This window comes from Gopherus evgoodei, chromosome 18 (genome assembly GCF_007399415.2).
Source record: "Gopherus evgoodei ecotype Sinaloan lineage chromosome 18, rGopEvg1_v1.p, whole genome shotgun sequence".
Lineage (NCBI taxonomy): Eukaryota > Metazoa > Chordata > Testudines > Testudinidae > Gopherus > Gopherus evgoodei.
The window spans coordinates 18,008,352-18,029,985 of NC_044339.1; the positions used below are offsets into that span (position 1 = coordinate 18,008,352).

Consider the following 21,634-nt stretch of genomic DNA (forward strand, 5'->3'; position numbering starts at 1 on the left):
ATAAAATCTTTAATAAAAACAATTTCATTCCTCACTTAAACAATTGGTTAATGAGGGGTACCAAGGCTTCAGATAGTAATGAGGGCCTCCCAGTAGCCTGATGCACAGCAAGGAGTGTCCAGCAAACCATACCTTGCTTTATCAGCTTGTTATTTTACAGTTTTCCTAAGGTGACTGTCGCCTTGGTGTCTGGGTGTGCTTTATGTGGCTGAAATTTGGGCTGTTAACATGTGAAACTAGAGGCAAGACCCGCCTGCTGCAAGTCAGTTTTTCCTTTGCAAAGACACTGAACTCACTGCTGGAGCAGGCCCTGGCTCGTCTGTGAACGCTGTGGGCCCTTTGATGTGGGACAGCTTGCCTGTCTCCTGGCGCGTTATTGCAGCGAGGGGGTTCGATCCTGGGAAGTATGTTCTATGCATCTGATTGGCTCCCCCAGGCTTTGTAGGCCATGTGTTGTAGCCTTACGCTGGAAGCCCTTCAGCACAGGGACTGTGTCTGTGTTTGCACCTAGCGTAACAGGGTCCTGATGCTGTGGGGAGGCCTGGGCACGGCGGTAAATAACAGACCAATCAGATGCCCCAGCCCAAAGCCTTAGAGGCTTTGATGTGCCCCAATGAACTTGCATAAGGAGACAAGCCAGCCAAAGAGCAGGAGGGAAAACTGAGGCACAGAGCGGGGGAAGCACCTTGCCTAGGCTCGCTCACCAGGCCAGTGGCAGAGCCAGAACCGAACCCAAGTCTGCTGAGTGCGAGCCCAGCACCGTGCCTGCTGGAGCACGCTGCTTCTCAGCCTCCGCTTTGTTGGTATGACGCTGCATGGGGGATGGGGCTGAGCCCCCTCTCTCCCTCCCAGCAGCAAGGGGATCTTGCTGCCAATAGCCAGCACTCTCCCTGCTGGAGTCCCCTTCGCCTGGCTCCTCCTACCTGAATCCGACCCTTTATCTAGGGGAAGGGGTGAGCCAGCCCGCGTATTCGATTTATCCCAGCTCAGAGTCGGTTCTGCTGAGGTCCCACGGCAGACAAACCAGCTTAGGAGAGGCAAAGGCAAATGCTGTAAGTGAGATGCTACCTTGAATTGCTCCTCTTCTTGTTTAGCTGAAAGGGCACATGTGAGCTGGCTGTTTGCTAACCACTGTCTATTCAGCTTCGTCCACTGGGCTCCTCTATCCTGCCAGCTGGACTTGGCAGTGAACATGGCAATTTGCAAGAACTCTGCGAACGGTGGAGCTGGTAATACTGGCAGCGTTCGTGTTTGTAGAAGGCAAGAGCCCCTGAAGATTGCATTCCAGCTCTGCTTGTCTCCCCTCCTGCTTCTAGTGAAGTGACTAGCCCTCTCCCATGCTAACTGCAAGCCACCATGCCCTAGAGCTGTGTCGCTCCAGCCCCACTCTAGCTTTCTGTAGACTGGGATGCCCTGAAACCCCTTGGGGCTTTCCTTCCCCTTGTGCCTGAACTTACTGGGACCATGTCACACGCTGTTTCCTAGTGGAGCATGACACGTTTGCCTGGCCTTACCGGGTTTTATCCCTGAGTGTAAGCATCTGGAATCTGTTCCTGCTAACCAGCATTTCACCAGACTGTTTGCCTTAAGGCTGGCACAGGCAATTCACTGCCAGCGCATATCCAGTTTATTCCTTGAGGCGAGGTGTGTGTGGAAATATAGAAATAAATCCAGGACTTTGCTGTATGTGCTCTGTTGTAAAGGGCCAAGAGCTCAATTTGCAGTGTTACCTGGGGGAAGGGAGAGGCTGTTTTCCCTTATGTGCAGTGGTGGTTGATTTACCTGGTGTTCTGGCAACAGCTAACTGCAGCTGCTAATCAGTCTCCACCCTGCAGTGATTTTCCAGAAACTCAGGTGTGAACCCCAGACTGAATTCTGGCCCCTTCCTTTGAGATTTTAACAATAAAACCCCACTTTTGAAGTCTCTTTATGAAGAAGGGCAGCTGTAATGTTTACTTCTGAAGGGCTGCTTTTGCATCAGCTTTGGTTTCTTTCAACGCCTCTTGTTCTCTTTGGAGGGGAGGAGGAAAACCCAGAGAGAATCTGCTAGGGAAACAACCGTGTCTTTGTATTGTCGAGAGTGTGTGCGGGATCCTGGGCTGGGGGTGAGCTCCACTAGAGCTGGGAGGAAGAAGTAAAAAATAAATGGAAGCATTTAAGAGGCAGTTTGAGAAGCACAGGTGCTGAATGAGGCCACGTCTACACTACAGCTTAAAATCGAAATTATTAAAACCGGTTTTATAAAACTGGTTTTATAAAATCGATTTTATGCGTCCACACTAGGGCACATTAATTCGGTGGTGTGCGTCCATGGTCCTAGGCTACCATTGATTTCCGGAGCGGTGCACTCTGGGTAGCTCAGTAAAAGAATGAGACCACTAACTTCGATTTCCGTCCACACTAACCCTAAATCGATATAGTAATATCGATTTTAGGGTTACTACTCTCGTTGGGGAGGAGTATAGAAATCGATTTTAAGAGCTCTTAAAATCGATTTAAAGTGCCTTCTAGTGTGGACGGGTACAGCGTTAAATCAATTTAACGCTGTTTAAATCGATTTAACGCTGTAGTGTGGACCAGGCCTGAGCCACTGTGGGAGCTCTCCAGCTGCTAGTCCTTGAGGACTGAATTTGTTGTTTTAGCCCTGGGTTCCTTCCCCTACTGAGTTCCCACACTAGGGTAATAGTTGTGGGAGCTTTGTGAGTCTGTCCAGCACCAAGACCTGGTGGGACCCTCTTGGCTGCCAAGCTGACAGTCTCTCTGGACTGGATCCTGAGTGGTGCTAAGTTTCTCTGTTAATGGGAACTGAAGCCACTCAGCACCTCCCTGGATCCAGCCCTCTCTCAAGATCTGACCTGTGTGAACTGGCCCATGAGTCCTGAGCCCAGCATTCAAACACGAGGAGCTGCTGCCTGTTTGTCCAGTTGAAAAAGGAGGTGAGCTGTTTAGAGCAAGGCAAACTTGAGACACAGGTCCCTTCCCTCGGCTAAGAGTTGAACTAGGGATAGGGGGGCCAGGAGCTGATCTGGGAGGCTGTTCAAACCCAGTTCATTCAGCCAGTGAGGTGGGGTTTTAGAACGAATCAGCTTTGGGGGAAAAAGCTATTTTTCTCCCCAGAGAGGAGGCCTGGGCTGTGTGTCAGGGCCAGAGAATTCCATCTACCCTCTCCAGCAAGATCTGAGGTGATGGTGTGGGAACCCCACAGGCTGCTGATGCTACCAAACTGTGCCCTGGTAACTCAGCAGTGTGAGCAGGGCCTTGGAAAAGCGTGCTCAGATTTTTAAGTGGCTAGTCATTTTGGGTGCTTGGATACTGAGCGCCCTGCGTGCGGCACCACCAGGGGTCCTGAGCTCCAGAGGGCAGGTGCTCCATTATCTGCAGATCACGCCCTTTAAAATGCACCAAATTGAGCCCCCAAAATAACTAGATGCTTCGGAAAATCTTGGCCTTAGATAGCTGCTCTGCCCTATTTTCTATGGACGGGAACCAGAGATCCTTCCCCTTGCCATGTCTCTTAACCAGTTTCTGCTCAAACCACTAAGGGAGCGATTCATAGAATCATAGAATTTCGTTTCCAAGGTTACAGCACCTTGCCCTCTCTCCTGTATAATCTGGCGTGTGAGCTCTCTGGGGCAGGCACTGGCTTTGTGGTTCCTGCTATGGCAGTAGAGGGAATAGAGGCTGTTGCAATGGTCTGTGACTTGACGTAATACAGCACCATTGCATCTGTCATTGCAATTACAGCTGATTGCAAATTTTTCATCCGAGTTTTTCAATGACAAACGGCTTTTCAAACTATAGGAAAACTTCTGTAAAAAAAAATCATCATTTCGTAACGTTCTAACGTTTCCAGTTTTGTGAGGAAACAATTCAAAATGAAATTTGTTCACTGTTGTTTGGTGCAGAATGAAAATGTTTCACTTCAAAGCATCGTGGTGAAAAATCCCTGAAAAGTTTTGCATCAAGCTGACACTTGTAATTCTGACTCTTTTCCCACAAAACAAATCCCCCTTTTTTTGTTGTTTATCCTGCCCTAATTGTGACTCAGGCTGCAGCACAAACCAGCAAGATTTCAGTGGTTGGCCTGTGTCCAGTTGCTCTGCGCCCACTCTCCTTTCTTCTGCCTGCCAGCCCAAGCAGGCTAATGAGGAGCATTGCTTCCCCATTAGCACCTCATTGCCACACCCATCTGCAGCCACTTCCCTTCTGCCTCTGGCACACTGATTGCCACAATGGAGGAAGTGTAGGTCCTCCCGTTTCCCCTTCTCACTGATGCAAGAACTGACTGGAGAAAGCCCTGCTGTGGTGGGGCCTGGCCCTTTTGCTGCAGTGAAATGCACTGGTGACCCATCACTGAGGTGCCGAGACAGGCGTATTGGTTATGTCTAAGGCCACGTCTACATCTAAAATTTTGCAGCGCTGGTTGTTACAGCTGTATTAGTACAGCTGTATAGGGCCAGCGCTGCAGAGTGGCCACACTTACAGCAACCAGCGCTGCAAGTGGTGTTAGATGTGGCCACACTGCAGCGCTGTTGGGCGGCTTCAAGGGGGGTTCCGGGAACGCGAGAGCAAACCGGGAAAGGAGACCAGCTTCGCCGCGGTTTGCTCTCGCGTTCCCCGAACCACCCTGCAAACCGCAGGGAAGGAGACCTGCTTGCTCGGGGTTCCGGGAACGCGAGAGCAAACCGGGAAAGGAGACCAGCTTCGCCGCGGTTTGCTCTCGCGTTCCCCGAACCACCCTGCAAACCGCAGGGAAGGAGACCTGCTTGCTCGGGGTTCCGGGAACGCGAGAGCAAGCCGGGGAAGGAGACCAGCTTGATTACCAGAGGCTTCCTCCTTCCACGGAGGTCAAGAAAAGCGCTGGTAAGTGTCTACATTGGATTACCAGCGCTGGATCACCAGCGCTGGATCCTCTACACCCGAGACAAAACGGGAGTACGGCCAGCGCTGCAAACAGGGAGTTGCAGCGCTGGTGATGCCCTGCAGATGTGTACACCTTCAAAGTTGCAGCGCTGTAACTCCCTCACCAGCGCTGCAACTTTCTGATGTAGACAAGCCCTCAGTCCCATAAGCTGTTGTATTTTCACCTGGAGACCTCCCTTTGAATCAGAGATTTTTAAAAATATGATGCAGAAAATCCGAGATGTGGTGACATTTTCCCAGCCCTAATGAACTGTGAAACTGACTTCACCCTACCTGCCTTTTGTCTCTAGCAGGGCTCCCTCTGAGCACCAGCTGTTTCCGCCCTAATGGAGGAAGCTTTTCGCTTGGCTTTGTGTGTGATGGTGGGTCTGCTGCTCCTGCGGGGATCGCGCCTGGCAGGTGAGAGCAAAGTCTGCCCCAGAAGTGGTAGGGACCGTGCAGACATTCTTGCTCTGCCTTGGGATGCGGTCACCTGTGCAGCTCCCTCATTGATGGGAGCATAAGGGACTGTCCCTTGTGCAGTCTGCTCTGTCCAAGGCTTTAGCTGCAGCTTGTAACCGTGCTCTCACCTGGTTAGAAGACACGTGGCTGAGTCTCCTGACTCCGTTTTGGTTGCAGAGGGGATGAGTGGGGCCAGGAGGCAAACTATGGCTGGAGAGAAGTGGGAAGGGAGGCTGGGTTTTGCCAAACCCCATCAGTGAGGTGCCTGTAGCTAAAATCTCCCCAGCATTCCCCACTCTAACTGCCCCTTGCCAGTGGTATGTTCATGTAACTTATTAGCATCTTGGAAGGGAAGTGTGAAACCAGTGGTTCTGACAGGCCTCCCTGGCGTGGTGTGTCCCTGAGGGAACACAGGGGCTCCAGGCAGGGCTGGCGCTTCCATTTAGGTGGCCTAGGCAATCGCCTAGGGCGCCAGGATTGTTGGTGGGTGGCATTTTGCCGGAGGGGCAGCAGGCGGCTCTGGTGGAGCAGTCGTGCCTGTGGAGGGTCCACTGGTCCGCGGCTCCAGTGGAGCTCTGGTGTATCTCCTGCAGGCACCACTGCGGGAGCTCCACAGGAGCCGCGGGACCAGGGTGTGGGGCGGTGAAATTGCCGTGCACCTAGGGCGCTCAAACCCCTAGCACCGGTCCTGGCCCTAGGGAGGTGTTTGAGGGAGAGAAAAGCCCTGATTGGTTTGTGAATAATTGATGCTGCATCCCCCAGTACTATCCACAGATAGCAGCAGGGGCTTGACCCAGTGAGGAATGGGTAGGTTTAGCCCTCCCTCAGCCCTCTGCACAAGGAGCCAGTTTGCTCTCCTCTGCTCAGAGGGCTCGTGTAGCCAAGGGAGCTGATGGCACAGCCAGGCTGTTCAGCTGCTCAGGTTCCTTCCACTTCCTAGGTTCTCCCGTGTCTTCTGCTTCAGTAACAAGCTCTAGGCAAGCAGGGAGGGGGCAGGAAATTGGGTCAAGCCCCCTATTCTGAACAGTGGTGCAGAGTCTCTTACTGCCCGTGCAGAACGGAGAAGCCCTGGACTAAGGTCTCCTCTGGCAGGCCCCTTGTGCCACGTGACATGTCGACCAGACGGGGTGAGGGCTGAGAATACGAGACCTGCAGTTCTCAGATCTCAGGTCTGTTGCTGAGGAAGCTGAGATGGCCTCTTGCCGCTGGGAAAGGCTTGAGTTCAGGGGCACGGAGGGGGACGGACGAAGGCACTGCTGGCTGTGCTGTTCCCTAAATGCACAGTCAGTGCCCATCACAGCCCCCCTCCAGTGGCGCACAAGGCCCAGACCACTCCTGGGGGCTGAACGTGTCTCCTCTGCAGCGCAGTCCCTCATCCTGCCCCTTCTCCTACTCCCTGCCTCTCCTAGGTACCCTGGAGACGGGCTTGGCCCCAAGAGCCTCCCACCCTTTGCAACCTGCGAAATCTGAACCCACGTCTAGTTCTGTGACGTGCGCCCTCGCCGCAGGGGCGGGAAATGGCTGTAGTGGTTTGGCCCTGTAGCAGAGCCTGTTGCTGTCGAAGGGGCAGGGAGCACTTCAGCCCGCCCCAGCACTGGCTGCTCTGTGGCTGGGTGGCTCACAGCTCCCGTTTGTCTCCCCCCTTCGTTTTGTGCTGTGTCCTTGGAGTTTCACCAAGGGCTGGCCGTGGATTTGGGTGCAAATGGCGCTGTCAGGGCCTGGAGCGAGTGCTACCCCGCTCGGTTATTTACGGTCCTTGCACACGGTGAGAGCTGGATGCGGCTCTGGCAGTGAGTCTTTGGCCGGCCCCATGCAATGTCGCTGCGGGGGGCCCGAATACTTCAGTACAGACGCTTGTTTTCTTTCAAGAGTTCCAAGAAACTCTTCAAAAAGGAGCCCAAAGGAACTCGTGCTGGCTCTAACCTCTAAAACAACAAGCGAGATCCTTTGAGGAGGTTCAGCTCCCTGGAGAAAGCCAGAGTTCAGCCTGAGAACAGAAGAGGCAAAACTGATGAACCTTTGTTAAATGAAAGAGCCCAGCAGCTTCCATTTGAAAGTGCTCTGAATTCTGCTCGGGGTTTGGCTTTGCAGGCTGGTAGGTCAGTATCTCTCTCGTCCCAAAACACAGGCTTGTGTTTTCCCGTGGAAAACTGAGTCTGTGCAGCTAGTAAACGATGCTCTGGGGTGTTCGCTCTTTTAGTCCAGCATCTCCAAGCACTTCCATTTAGCCCTGCAATCCGGAGCGGGAGGTGAGTGTTAGCTGGACTTTCGCAGAAGCAGAAGCTGAGGTGCAAAGGGACTTTTTCAAGGCCATGTGGTAGAGCTGGGAATAGAACCCAGGAGTCCTGATCTCTCCACTAATAATAGTGTCCAGCTTTAAGCTTTAATAATCTCAGTCGCAGCTCTCAAAGCACTTTACCATAGAGGGCAGGGTCGTTGTCTCCATTTCACAGATGTGGAAACTGAGGCACAGGGCAGGGAAATGACTTGCCCAATATCACCCAGCAGGCCAGTTGCAGAGCCAAGAATAGAGCCCTGGTGTCCTGAGTCCCTGCCCACTAGGCCGTGCTGTCACCCACCAGACACAACTCCTGCAGCAGTAATTGGCATTTTGTTCTGTGTGCTCCCAAGGGTGGCACAGTGAGGCACAGCTCAGGCTGGAGTCTGTTCTTCTCTCTCCTGTCTGCCCTCCTGGTGGCTGCATGGCTGGGTGCCTTCTGCTGCCCCGGCCCTATACAACTGGAGAGCATGGGAGCCTCACTCTGATGTCTGGGTGGGTTTTTTTAATAACTCCCTCCCTCCCCCTACAGAATTTCATAGGGAAGATGATTCAGAAACACTAGGGAACATGTCTCCATCACTATCAGCTGCAACAGGGCTTTCCTGTAGGGATGCAGGTGAAGTCTCTGAGCACCCTTTCCTGGAGCGAACATTTAGGGCTTTCTGTGCCGGTGGCAGCTGGGATTGTGGCATTTGGCCACATGTATCTGTAGGTATTTGCTGCCCATTAACCGTGTGATGGGAACAAGGGAGCACACAGAATAAACCCATCAAGTGTCATGAAGCCAAACTCTGAGCTTGATACAGAGCCCCCTGAAGTCGAGATTCATTCCCTGGATCGAATGCCCCCCTAGGAAACGTGATAATTTCACTTTAAAAGCAGAGTAACCAGGGCCGGCGCTTCCATTTAGGCGACCTAGGCAATCGCCTAGGGCGCCAGGATTATTGGGGGGCGGCATTTTGCTGGGGAAGGCGGCAGGCAGCTCCAGTTGACCTGCCGCAGGCGTGTCTGCGGAGGGTCCGCTGGTCCCGCGACTCCGGTGGAGCATCCGCAGGCACGCCTCTGAGGTCCACCGGAGCCGCGGGACCCATGGACCGTCCGCAGGAACGCCTGCGGCAGCTCCACCGGAGCCGCGGGAGCAGCGTGCGGGGCGGCGAAATGGCCGTGCGCCTAGGGCGCCAAAAACACTGGCGCCGGTCCTGAGAGTAACCCTCGCCAGAAACCTCTCATTTGTATTTGCAGGAGCTATCGAGACTGGAAACGCTGTCAGTAAGGTACGTCAAAGTTTGTTAATACCCAGCTGCGAATGTTCGTGTGAAAAGGCCTGTTTCACTCCAGAGTGGGTTGTTCGTATTAGTGTTTTCAGTGCATAAAGTTCGCTCAGGAAGGATTTATTTTTGTAATGAATTTTCATGGATAATAACATCTGTTTGTGTGTATGTTTTAAATGGATTTAATTTTTGCTGTATCAAAATAAGCCAAATAAGCCTCAAGGAAAAACCCACCATCAGCTATTATTATTTCAGGACGACAGAAATAAACTCCTCACTGAGGGTCATAACAAACACTGGATAGTCTGATTTTTCAGCATGATGGAATGCTGCTTTTTTAGCCGGACACGCACAAAATCCTTGTTCTTAGCCCTCAAGTTGTGTTTTAACTGCCAATAATTTCAATTAACAATAACTCGGGAAAGGGGAGACAGTGCCTCAGGTTTTTGCATGAAGAAAGAAATAGGCAATTAAAGGACGTTTACTAATTAAATCTAATCCTACCAAGCCTGCAGGTCTGATAGCAGCTCGGGTAGGCATCCCCATGATAGCTATGATCTGGCTAAGGCTGGCAATGAAGACATGACGGCATGTGCTGCCTGAACCTGCCTGGAACTCCGGGTTCACTTGCATTCCTGGTCTGAGCCAGGGTCCGCGCTGTCAGGCCTTCAGTGCTGTTTGAGTCGCGCCAGCCAGATTCAAGCTAGCATGGATGTATCTTCCTGACTCCCAAGTGCTGGGTACACATACCCTATATCATATTGATATTAGGTAGTATCTAGAGGCCCAAGCCAAGCTAGAGATTCTGTTGTGCAAGGTGCTGTATGCACAAAGGGAGGGAGGGGAAACAGTGGCATGGAGAGAGGAAGTGATTATCCAAGGTTACACAGCAGGGCAGAGTGGGGAACAGAACCCAGCTCTCCTGGATTACGACTACATTCCTTAAAAACAACCCCTTGTGTCAGTCAGTCTGCACCTGGGGCAGCTGGCTCCGGCTGGCACTCCACGGCTAAACGTAGCAGCGTGGTTGCTGCCATTCTGGCTGGAGGCGGCTCTGGAATCCAGCGAAGGGGGTGGGATTTGGAGCTCAGGCGCCAGCTTCCGCAGGAACATGTACACTGCTATTTTTAGCCTTGTAGCATGAGCCTTGCAAGCCCGTGGCAGTTGCCGTGGGGTTCGGGGGACTTCTTTGCAGTAAAGACATGCCCCAAATCCCATGTTGGTGCTCTATCCACCAGATTGTGCTGCGTCTGGTAGGGAGATAAAGAGATTGATTCAGTCACTGGATTGCTGATAAAAAAAAAAAATACTTCAGCTTCTTGCAGGGTCACTTATTTCCTCCCCTATCAACGCAACTCTTCCCGTTGGGCAAGTTTTTGTCTCTTCCGCTCATTCAGTTCTTTAAATGGAACTGGACCGAACGCAGCTCCTCGGACGTTTACAGCTTTGTGCTAGAGGGGCAGTGGCAGCATCGCTTCTAGAACAGCGTCTCAGTTAACTGCTGACAGATGGCCCTCAACTCAGGACCTGATTCTGGGAGGTACCCAGCTCCTTCCATGCCAGGGGCACTCAATACCCAGGGAGATCAGACTCCCTTTTTCTGTTGCACCTCCTGCAAAAATAGTAGCGCTTGGTTTTTCTTTGGGCAGCAATACAGATGTAAACAAGTCGTGTAGAACCTGGACTGTTTTCAGGCAAAGCTCAGAAGAGCTTTAGAATAGGTCAGGTTCTGGCCCTAACACCTTGACAGGGTTGCTGTGCGAGGGCTGTGAAGGTCGGAAAATGCTGTTCAGTGCTCCATGCAGAACTGAATCTGTACTTTCCTTGCCTCCCCCTTATCTAATGCTCCCCGCTGTTCTGTGCCTCCTGGAAGTGAGCTCTAATGAGGCCTTAATTGGCTTCCAGCTGTTTTGTCTGCAGCGTAAATTGATCGTTTTTGAAAGAATGTGTATGTGCTGTGTATCCCAAGAAGCGAGACAACATTGAAAGTGATTTTTGTTTGGGTAAAATATGTTGGCAACACGAGATAAAGTAAACGGTTGTGATTTATTAATTACCGTTGGGGAGCAAGTGACAGGTGACAGAGTCAAGGGGAAGGGGGAGGCATCGCAGCGGGCGAAAAGCAGTGTGGCTTCGTTGACTGCAGTGGGGTTGTGCCAACTTACACCAGCTGAGAATCTGGCCCTTTAAGTCTAGACATTCAGTGCTGGCTGCCCTGAACATGGCCCCCTGGTGCTCAGACTTCTGGGGGACTGCACTGGAGGAACGGGGCCTGTGCTCCTGCAGAACCATGTGGCAAGTGGATTGCTGCAAGACCTAGTACTTTGGAGGTGTGGCATTCTGATGCTGCAAGATGCCCGCCTGCGCCAGCGGGAAGGGCTCAGAGGACCTTGCCAGGTGTTTAGCATGTGAATTGGGTAAACTCCAGCGGTGGGTCTGCCATTATTAGACCCATTTAACACATGCCTGTGAGATGCGTTTGCCCCGGAGTCCCGGTGCAGAAAGCGGCAATGAGCCTGCTTTGCTGGATCGAGCCCTTTCTCCCATCTCCACGCCGAGCACCTTGAAAGGAGACACTTTGCTTTTCCTCTGGCCGTGGCATCGCCATGTGCCTCTGTTTCCCCATCTGTCACATGGGGAATAATGATATTAAATGGCCTTTTGTGGGGGTAGAGGGTATTTATCCAGTGCTTTGCAGGGCCGTGTTGTTAAGTGTCTGGCTTTGATGCAGCACTTTTTATTGGTGGATCTCAAAGTGCTTTATGAAGGAGGTCAGTATCACTATCCCCATTTTACAGGTGGGGAAACTGATGCACAGAGCAGTGACCCAGCAGGCCAGTGGCAGAGCTGAGAATAGCATGCAGGTCTCGTAAGGATGGTAAGGCCCTTGGGACAGAGACTGTCTGTGTCTGTGTTTGTACAGCACCTTGCACTATGGGGTCTTGTCCATGACCAGGCCCCAAGGTACAATACAAATAACAATGGGTCGGGCTGAGCGGACGCCCTTCATGGCTGAGATCCAGGTACTCACCTTGAATGCTTTGCACTGCAGGGCAGCGATGAGGAAGGAAAAGAGGCAACGGATCCTCAGACGCTGACTGTCACAACAATCCTGGTAAGGCCAAGGAGGGTGTTGCTGCTAGTGGCTGGGGTCACAGAGTCTCTTCGTCCCGTCCCTAGGCTTGCATGTGGCTTTGTCTGTTTTTGAGTCCAAGCTCCCTTCCTCTGTCTGCTTTCCGTGAGCCTTCCTAGGGCACTCAGGTACAGCTAGCACAGGCTAGAGGTGAGGGTGTCCGGTGGCTTCCAGGACAGAACAGGCCCAATCCAGCAAGAGGGTTGGGTGGATGCTTCTTTCAGACACATTTTATCTTGAGAGCCAGGCCCGTTCCCAGCTAGACATGGCCAACACCTGTTGAGCGCAGCAGGAGTAGCTCGTGTCCCCCAGCGGAAGTCAGTAGTGCCCAGACTTGTTGCTCAGTACTGCCGGGAGACAGCGAGAAACAGATCCTTTGAAAGGCAAACAAAAGCCTAAGTGGTCAAAAATGAGGCCACTTTGCTTTAAGAGTGGGGGAGTCCCATACAGGGGCTGGTGACGAACTCCACATTTCACGTGAATGAGTGACTGTTAGCATCTCTTACCAGGGAGGAGGTGTGTGGGGAGGCTCCCAGGGGAGCAGATTTCCAGGCCCTGGAAGCACTACAGCTAAATCCTGGGTTCTGCCACCAGGTCTTGCATCTGCAGGTCGCCATCTCGTGGGGGGTTGGCAGGCCGAGGGGGTGGAGGCTGCTGAAATGGGGAGGGATCTCACAGCCGGTCTTTGGCTGGTGATGGTGGAACTGTCTGGTTTCAAACATCCTCCTCCCTCGTTGCGTGCAGCAAGATCCCTATGCGATGGCAAGAGGCACAGAGCTGGAGGGCTACTGCCTAGATCTGCTGGACGCGCTCGCCAAGATGCTGCACTTCAACTATAAGGTGACGATAGTGAAAGATGGCCGCTATGGGGCGGTCTCCTCCGGCGGGAACTGGACGGGGATGGTCGGCGAGATCATCAGACAGGTGACTTTTCTCGGGAGGGCTGAACTTCCCCACACGTGGGGGTGGAAACAACCATGTTAGCAGTTCATTTATTTGCTGTCTTTGACAGCCTGTTTCCCCCTCTCCGGGGATTCTGGTTTCCCTGACAACCCCAGGGAGCTGTCACCCTGCCCACTTCACCTCAGCACTAACAATCCAAGTGCCTAGCCCATCTCTTCACGCAGCATTTGGCAAGCATTTGGTATGGAGGTCTCTCTGTGAGGTAGGCCAGTAGCATTATCCCCATTCCTCAGATAGGGAAACTGAGGCACAGAGCTGGGAGGTGACTGTGCACAAGACCACAGAGGAAAGTGGAGGTCCTGGCTTGCTGTGTTGTGCTCAGACCACTAGACTGTGCTGCCTCTTGGACTGCTGAGAGGTACTGGATTGCAACCGAGTGGTCACAATGTTCCATTCACTCTAATGTGCTGAAGATAAAGGCTTTAAAGGAAACTGTCTTAAAACCAAACAATTGTCTGAAATACACCCAAGGTGCCGCTCTTGCTGGCTGGCATTGTGGGGTCAGCATGAAACTGATGCAAACACATTGGAGGCTAGGACAAACTCACTTGTCAGCTTTCAAAGAGACAAGGTGGGGGAGGTGATAGTTGGGACCAGCTTCTGTTGGAGAAGGAGACACGCTTTCTCCACCTGAAGAAGAGCTCTGTGTAGCTCGAAGGCTTGTCTCTTTCACCACCTGAAGTTGGTCCAGTAAAAGATATGACCTCACTTGCCTCGTCTCTCTGATTTCCTGGGACCGACATGGGTAACTTTTAAAACTCTTGGTCATAGCAGTTGCTCAACAAGGGTGGATTTACCGTACGCTTCCTGTTCTTCACATTCCATGGATTTATCTGGATACATGGCAGGGCTGGGCCAGAAATAAAGGGCCAGCCCAAGCGTATGTATGTAGCTCCAGGTAGATTTTGGAGGAGGGAGGGAAGGAGAAAGCGGCTTCTTTGGGTGCATCCAGCTAAGTTAATTACAATAAACTAGCTAGGACAGGTTTGAATGGGCACCTTGTCCTGTCCTGTGCTGCCACCTGGCGGCAAGTTGCAAGTTAGAGCCTGTGCTGCCCTGAGTCCGGCCCTGTGTACCTACTTGCAGCTCTCCAAATCCTGGCTCTGGCTCCTGCCTGTAAATGCTGCAGCCTGGAGAAGTGAGAGGCAGAGCTCGCTTCTCAGCCCTGGCTCTTCCCGAAATGGGGGTGGCTTGCCAGAATGGCAAATAGGAGGCTGCTAAGCAGGACAGTGATGGGGTTTGTCTGGTGGCCACCTGTCCACTGGGAACTGAGACGCCCCCAGCTCGTGTCTCAAGGGCTGCTGAGACGTCCCCGCTTGCCCTGCAGGAAGCAGACCTCGCTGTGGCTCCCTTGACAATCACGTCAGCGAGGGACGAGGTGATTTCCTTCACCATGCCATTCCTGGCCACGGGGATTGGGATCCTGCTCAGGAAGGAGGCTGCCTCCCAGGGTGCTTCTCTCTTCGGCTTCCTCGCTCCCTTCAGTAAGGAGACCTGGACTGGCGTGATGGTTGCTTACCTGCTGACCTGCCTCTGCCTGTTTCTTGCAGCCAGGTAAAAATACATCTGCTGTTCTCTACAGTGTGTTTGGCTTTCTCTGGGACCCATTGCTTTCCCCAGCCACCGAACAGATCCTGACTCCTAGCCAAAGCACTGGGTAGCATTTGCTCCTGCACAGCTCAGAACTGCTCACTGGGCTAAAAGTGCAGATAAAGTGTCTCTCTTAAGGCCCACAGTACTTGACAGATCACAGCAAAATCAGGGTCTCTTCCCCTCTAGATACACAGTGCACCGTCTCTAACATTGTAAGAAGCTTTGGATGCTCCAATTAAACAAGTGAATTTCACCCCTGTGCTTTCACCTTCATCACCGTTACTTCTCTCCTCTTAAACCCGACCACGTTTGTGTCTAAGGCGCAACTCCCCTGCTGCATTTCACCTCCGGGTACTTCACTCCCACTGGCTTCTGTGGGTGGAATTCTCTCTCCTTTCATGCCCATGCTGAGCAGGGATATCCAGGCGTGTTGCAGGAGGAAGAACTTCACTTCCAAGCCAGCCACAGTGTAGTCCCTCTGCAGCCACAGGCTAGAACAGCAGGTGCTGCTTTGCGTTCCTTGTGCTGGGATTTCACTGTGGAATCCACAGAATCACAGATCCACTAGCTGCGTCACCCATCCCAAGCGCCCTGCACAACCCTACTCTGCTGCTTCAGTACAGCTGAGGATGTGAACAGGCCCACTATTAGCACAGTCCCCCAGTAACCAGAGGCCTTCATGATCGTCTGGGCTGTTCCCCTTCCTTTCTCACTTGGAACTGCCTCCTTGGATTTGTTCTTCTCCCTTGGCCTGGGTATAGGCTGGGGCAGCTAAGCAGCCCCGGTGCCAATGCATATTAGCCACCATTCATGCCCTCCCCATTAGCCCCCAGGGCTGAGTGCACTCAGTGTGCTGGGGCTCACACACCTCACTTTATACCAGGTCTTTTCCTTCAGCGCCGCCTCTCTCCCTGCGGAAAGCCCAGCTTCGCAGCCCAGCAGTTGTTCCTCCCAGCTGGCTGCCACTCTGGGACAGGTGGGGAGAACGAGGCTCGTCATCTGTATTTCTAGGCGATGCCCCCGTCCCAAGGCTTCACTGCTGCGACGCACCCCAGGCCGAGGGCAGCATTAGCTGGTCGCCTCCGAGGTCCTCCAAACAGGAACGCAGTCACTCTGAATCCTAGACTGGAGCTGTGTGGGGCGTGGAACAACCCCGGCCTCTCTGCGGTTGATGCTGGTAGAGCTGTTGTGACACCTTGTTTCTTGCCATAGGCTGAGCCCCTGTGAATGGAAGGAGCCCAAGAGTGAGGAGAACCACTTCACCTTTCTGAACAGCCTCTGGTTTGGAGCGGGAGCTCTTACCCTGCAAGGTAGGACCCTAGTGGGGCTGTGGGTGTGACCAGATAAACCTCCAGCTGTCAGGGAGCCAAAGTACCATTTCGGCCCACATCCATCGCATGCGGCTGTGTGGCAGGCATGCTGTGCTCTGTGGACTGCCCTGCCCATTTGATTTCTGCAGGACGTCCAGCAGCACTAACTGTGCCCACAGGCGGTGCCATCTACAGGGTATTGTCCGCAGACAGCACCTTAGTCATCGCTCTGCTTGAGTACCACAGGGGCGGGGGAGTCTGGCTTCAATGTGAGGTGGTTTGAAGGGACGTTAACTGAACACTGGTGTTTCTGAGGTTGGAGGGTGCCAACCTCTCCTTTGCTTTTGGCCATCTGTGTGTTTCCATGCCGTGGGTGGGTGAATCGGGCTGAGGCAGCGTCGCTTGCCAGGGCTCACGCACAGCACAAGGCTTGTGTGTGCTGGTCTCCAGTGCTGCAGGGGAAGTTTCGGTTCGGACGGGTGTCGTTAAATAAAGAGAAACGCACTTCTTAAATACATGTGTACACAGTACAGTACCAGCTGCCTTCGCTGTCCTTTTTGTGCGCGTGTCAAGCTGCTAACCCTGCAGCTACCTTCTCTCCTCTGCAGGTGCAGCACCTCGTCCCAAAGCACTGTCCGGGCGAATCATTGCCACCATCTGGTGGCTCTTCACCATCTCTCTGCTGGCTGCCTACATTGCCAATTTCACCGCCTTGCTGTGCTCTGGGAACGAGCCGCTTCCGATCCAGACTTTTGCAGATCTTGTGAAGCAGAGAGAGATCGAGTTTGGGACAGTAGAAGGTTCCTCCACGTTTCAGTTCTTCAAGGTGCCTGACCCTCTAGTAGATTCCCTACGAGCCCAGGAGCTGTGATTGTGCTCAGAGTCAGACTCCGCACGTAGACAGCTTATGCCAGCCAAGCTTTGATGAGCTTCTTTTGCTTAGCTAGTGAGCTTCCTCGATAGGTTGGATGTGTTCCCGCTCCAGTTCTTGCTGACTTTTAAAGCTGTGTATCCCTGGTCTGCCTGATGACGCTTTACCTTTTATCTGAAACCTGTGTTCCTCCTTGAGAGACTGTTAACTTCCCCACCAGACATTGGCAGCTCTATAGAGGCTCAGAGGGAGAGAGAGTTTAAATTGTCTTCTCCAGATGGCAATTTTGCAATTGGTGCCCCCTGGTCTAGTACAGCAGCTCCCGTGATCACTGCGAGGTTTGACGCTTTACTTTGTGGGCTGCAGAACTCCAGGAATCCCATCCATCAGATGATCTACGAGTACATGGACAAGAGGAGAGACCACGTTTTAGTCAAAAACTACCATGAGGCAGTTCAGCGTGTGCTGGAATCGAATTACGCCTTCATCGGGGAATCCATATCCCAAGACCTTCTTGCAGCCAGGCACTGCAATTTGACCAGGGCCCCCGAGGTCATTGGAGCAAGGGGATTCGGCATCGCTACAGCAAAGGGTGAGACATGTCTGCTGCTTTGTTTCCACCCCACCAGTTCCTTTCAACTCACTAAGCTAAGAACCACTGATTTCTAGATCCACTTCAGTGCCCTTCTGCTGGCGCATGGGGCACAGGACAACTTCAGTGGACCAGGTCCCAACAGCCTCTCCTGCCAGGGGAGCTCAGTGACCCAAAGCAATGTCAGTATCCAACGTATTAATTCTTCTGATGACTTTGGGCTCCCAAAGTTTTGCTTTCTGACATGGACCTTTCATTCTTTATAGGCTAAAGAATCCTCTGCCGGTCAGTGATTGGTTAATTTTTTTCTGTAGCCCCAACGTCCCAGAATAGCAGCCGATGCATTCTGAGGACTTTAAAAGTTTGCTGCTACCTCCAGGGAAGGCTTTGATGGTTGTTCTCTTTAATGGCTGTGTTGCCTGTACTTTTTACATTGCCTTTCCCTGTATCTCTCTAATTATTTTTTTAGGCAGACTGGCATGAGGATAGCATAGCTGTTCAACAGCTCAGCCGCTCCTACTGCTTGGCTGTTTTGAGAGATGACTGTTTTTAAAATGCAAAGATTTAACATTAGCTGTCATGGTTATCCCATCTTTCCTCTCAAAGAGCTTCAGCAGTTACACACTCACAATATACCTGGCCTGCAGCCATCCCAGAGGTAGTAAGCAGCAGCCAGCTGACTGCACGGTGCGTATTTATGGGTTGTGCCTAAGCAGCTACCATTAAGTTGTGCAAGTGTTGTATAATGGTCCAGTTCATTTCTCTCTGTTACCCTGCAGGATCACCCTGGGCCAATAAACTCTCCCTTGCTGTCCTGAAACTGGGCGAATCAGGCAACCTAGACTACCTGCGTAACAAGTGGTGGGAAACCACCTGTTTCCATAAGGGCCCAGACACATGGAGTCCTCTGAAACCCCAAGCCATGGGTGGACTTTTCCTGGTTCTTGCGATCGGCCTCATGCTGGGAGTGATTGTGGCTTTGGTGGAGTTGTCAAACAGGAGCCGACATGCTGCTAAACGGGAGAAGGTAAGTGGCACTGTGACGCCTCCTTACTTTTGCACAGCATTGCTCTCATGCGGTGGACCTAGATCCCTGCCCCCAGTACGCTGTAACTAGCGAGTCAGAGAGGTGTCCGGGTCCCCACCTGGGGGAAAACAATTGACACAAGGTATATCTGCACTGCAACTGGAGATGTAATTTCCAGCTCAGGTTACAAAGCTAGTGTCTGAGTATGTACCTAGGATCTCAGACAGGATTGTGCATGAGCTGTTAGCTCATGACACCAGTGCTCGATCAAAGCCAGTGTGGCTACATCTACCCAAGCTGGAAATTACATCTCTAGCTGCAGCGTAGATGTATCCCTAGAAACAATCTTTCTGTATTACTACAGATCTTTGCACAAAACTAAGATCTCCATTATGGAAAGAACTGTGTTTATTCCTCACCAAGAACGATGATCTAACAGTTCCACAGCCTGTGATTCGTGATGATATCATTGAGGGTTATGAATTCATTTAGGGAATAAACTGGAGGAGATAAGAAAAAAACTGGATTGTTTTGTTTAACTCTAGTTATCAGTGAGTATCCGTGTGGCTTCTAACTTGCTGGGTGTGGACAGACAGAGAATGAGTGTGTGTCAGAATTAACATCAACTGAATTGCTTACGTTATGCTGCTGTAAACCTGGTGCAAGTGGAAAGTCTTGGCAGTACACCCACTTGATTTGCTACTTCTGTCCTGTTTCCTTGGCAATGATAATTTTGTTCTAAAGTACCAGTCTTCCCAATGAATGCTTTGACAAGTAAGGGAAGGAATGCAAAGAAAAGACAGATCTTGCAGTTCCTGTACTTGAATCTCAGCCTTGTTGTGCTCAGCTGACTCCTTAGTACAGCTGAGACATTGTGCACATTGAAGGGGACTTTTCTGGGTCACATGGAACAACTCTTCCCCCACCCCCTTCGTATCTTTCAGAAATCTTGCTGCTCTGTTCTCAGCGAGGAGATGAGTCATCGGTTCAGAATAAAAGAAGGTGTAAGAGAGAATCCAGAAAAGGTTAAACCATAAGAAGCTCTTTGGGGAGTGGAGGCTCAGTATTAATCAATTTCTTTCCTACTGTGTGTATTCACTAGCAGCTGTTTCTCTGCACTGGCATATATCTCTGTACGCCTAGAGCGTAGCTTCCCTAGCACTAGGAAAGGTCAGTCTCTATAATGATTGAACCGCATGCAGAGAACTACATAGCTCAGAGGACTGATTCCAGATCCTAGCCGCTCTAGAGCGCTAAATTCAGTCTAGCAATGATGACTGAAGATGTCAGCATCTGATGGCTGTCAGATGGCCCACATAAAACCGTCCCAGCTCAAAGGTTGAGGACTGAGCAAACGTGGTGAGTGAGCACCACAATCATAAAAGGTTCTGTCTACACTGGACTTGTCAGTGTGGCTGCAGCAGCTAACAGTAGCAGCGAAGCCTTAGCAGCATGGGCCGAATAGTGCCCCCCCCCCCCCCGCTGGGTATGTTTTGAAGCAATTAGCCCATGTTGCCACAGCTTCACTTCTCTTGTTATTTGAGCTAGCTTGGGTATGTCTGTGTGCCACAATCACCCCTGACTGCAGTGTAGACATACCCTTAGCATATGGCGGCACTGCAGCTGGGGACGTGACTGGCAGCTTGTGTAGGGTAAGCTAGCGCGAGTACCAGCTAGCACAGGTCTGTCTACAGGCTGAGCCAGGCCCACCCTCGGCTGCAGGGTAGACGTACCTTTAGAAGTGGACCCTGCAGCTCAGAGTTGAGGCACATAAGCAACAGCCGCTGATGCGTCTCTGCCCTGTCCCCTGGGCTGTACCTGCTCTGTGACAAAGCAGAGGATTGTGGCTGTCAAGTCAGTAACTTCCATCAGTGGTAACTGGTTTTTTTAAATGCTCAAAACTGGAGCTGCGAATGAAGTGGGATCAGTGTGAATATTCTAGAACCAAGCCTAGGAGACTATAATGAGACTTCCAGAGCAGCATAAAATAGAATGAGCAGCATTTTCCATGGTGCTGCGTAGGTTCCCGCCTGCCATTTTTCAGGATGACAAAGATCATGTCTGTACAGAGCTCTGAGTACTGAAAACGAAACACGTATCAAAGAACAGCTTTGCTGGACAGCATACACTTATTCGGCTCCAGAGCATGGGAACCACTGTATTAAAAAGCAAACGGTGATATTTAGCTTTTAAGTTAATGCAGCTGCTTGGCACCTGCCAATGTTCATCAGTATAACTTCCTCCCAGGGAGATTTCAAAACCCGTCTGCTAGCCAGGAGCATGCTGAAGGGCACAGAGGTTGAGATTCACTCTCGTGCAAAACTTCCAGTCTCAGGTTCCCAGGTCTCACTCACCTAATACACAAAGGTGAGTTTTTCACAGTGAAAATGTATTGGCATCAGCCTATTAAAAAACAAAGGGAGGGGGGTGCAAATCTTGCTGCCTGCAGTTTTCGAATTGAGTGACTCAGTTTCAGCCACCCGTGGAAAGAGTGACTGCAATGGAATAGTAATAGCTTCAGTTATGCTGAGCTTGAACTAGATAAAATGAGGTAAATCAACTAAAATAACCCAGCTCTTAAACCAGCAGGGCCAATTTAAAGGGTCCCAGCTTAACTAATGTGTGATCAAACATTGCACTGCATTGTTATTATGCTTGGTTTCGCAGAGTTTTCGTGCCTTTCAACATATCAGAAGATCTGGGCTTGGTGGCATGTTACACAGCATATGCATTGCCCTCCTGTATATACTGCCTTGTATCTGCTGCTCATTTTGCTTGGGTGTAGTGGGAAAGGGTAAAGAGGCAGAGTCAGTTTCAGTAACATACTATTGGCAACTGCAAAGCTTGAGAAACCTGCATTGCCTTGTGGTAGCAAAAACACCTGGAGAGAGTATCTTTGCACCTGGCAACTAAGAGTTCTGTCAAAGCGTAAGGGATGCTAAAAACGTTAGAGGTCCAGTCTGATCACTTGGTTGAAGTTACTTAAGGACATGTTTAATCCCAGCTATTACAGAGTAGGAATTTTCAAATTAAACATTCAATGATACTGTCCATGTGGTTTGTTTTGGTTGAATGATATAAGGGATCTAATCTAAGGGAGAATAAAGTATGTGGTGATCTCCATCTACCCCCAGAAAGATAAGGGCCCTTCACCTACTGTTTGGCTGGGTGGTGAGGGAAGAAGGATGTTGACTATGGTTCATACTCCCCCTCTGGCTTACTGTGCAAA

General features: G+C 51.5%; 1 protein-coding gene across 2 annotated transcripts; it reads left to right on the forward strand.

The window, feature by feature from the left end:
* The first annotated feature begins 949 nt into the window (after positions 1-949).
* LOC115636957 (probable glutamate receptor) lies at positions 950-21,456 on the forward strand. 2 transcript variants are annotated; one of them, XM_030537708.1, is made up of 11 exons: positions 950-1,052; positions 5,217-5,322; positions 8,888-8,919; positions 11,969-12,031; positions 12,794-12,973; positions 14,340-14,566; positions 15,818-15,915; positions 16,524-16,741; positions 17,153-17,378; positions 18,158-18,405; positions 19,350-21,456. In XM_030537708.1, exons 2-11 carry the CDS (start codon positions 5,250-5,252, stop codon positions 19,440-19,442), a joined length of 1,458 nt encoding a protein of 485 aa, XP_030393568.1. In that variant the 5' UTR covers positions 950-1,052; positions 5,217-5,249; the 3' UTR covers positions 19,443-21,456. The 2 variants fall into 2 exon arrangements, with proteins under 2 accessions (XP_030393568.1, XP_030393567.1); XM_030537707.1 differs by having other exon boundaries at positions 963-1,052; positions 5,214-5,322.
* Positions 21,457-21,634: the final 178 nt, after the last annotated feature.

What these genes read in the sequence shown, in the direction of transcription:
- LOC115636957 (XM_030537708.1), top strand. Translation starts at nt 5,250, where the DNA reads ATGGAGGAAGCTTTTCGCTTGGCTTTGTGTGTGATGGTGGGTCTGCTG. An exon ending in CTGGAAACGCTGTCAGTAAG is followed by an intron (nt 8,920 to 11,968) that starts GTACGTCAAAGT and finishes TTTGCACTGCAG; the next exon opens with GGCAGCGATGAGGAAGGAAA. An exon ending in TGCCTGTTTCTTGCAGCCAG is followed by an intron (nt 14,567 to 15,817) that starts GTAAAAATACAT and finishes TTCTTGCCATAG; the next exon opens with GCTGAGCCCCTGTGAATGGA.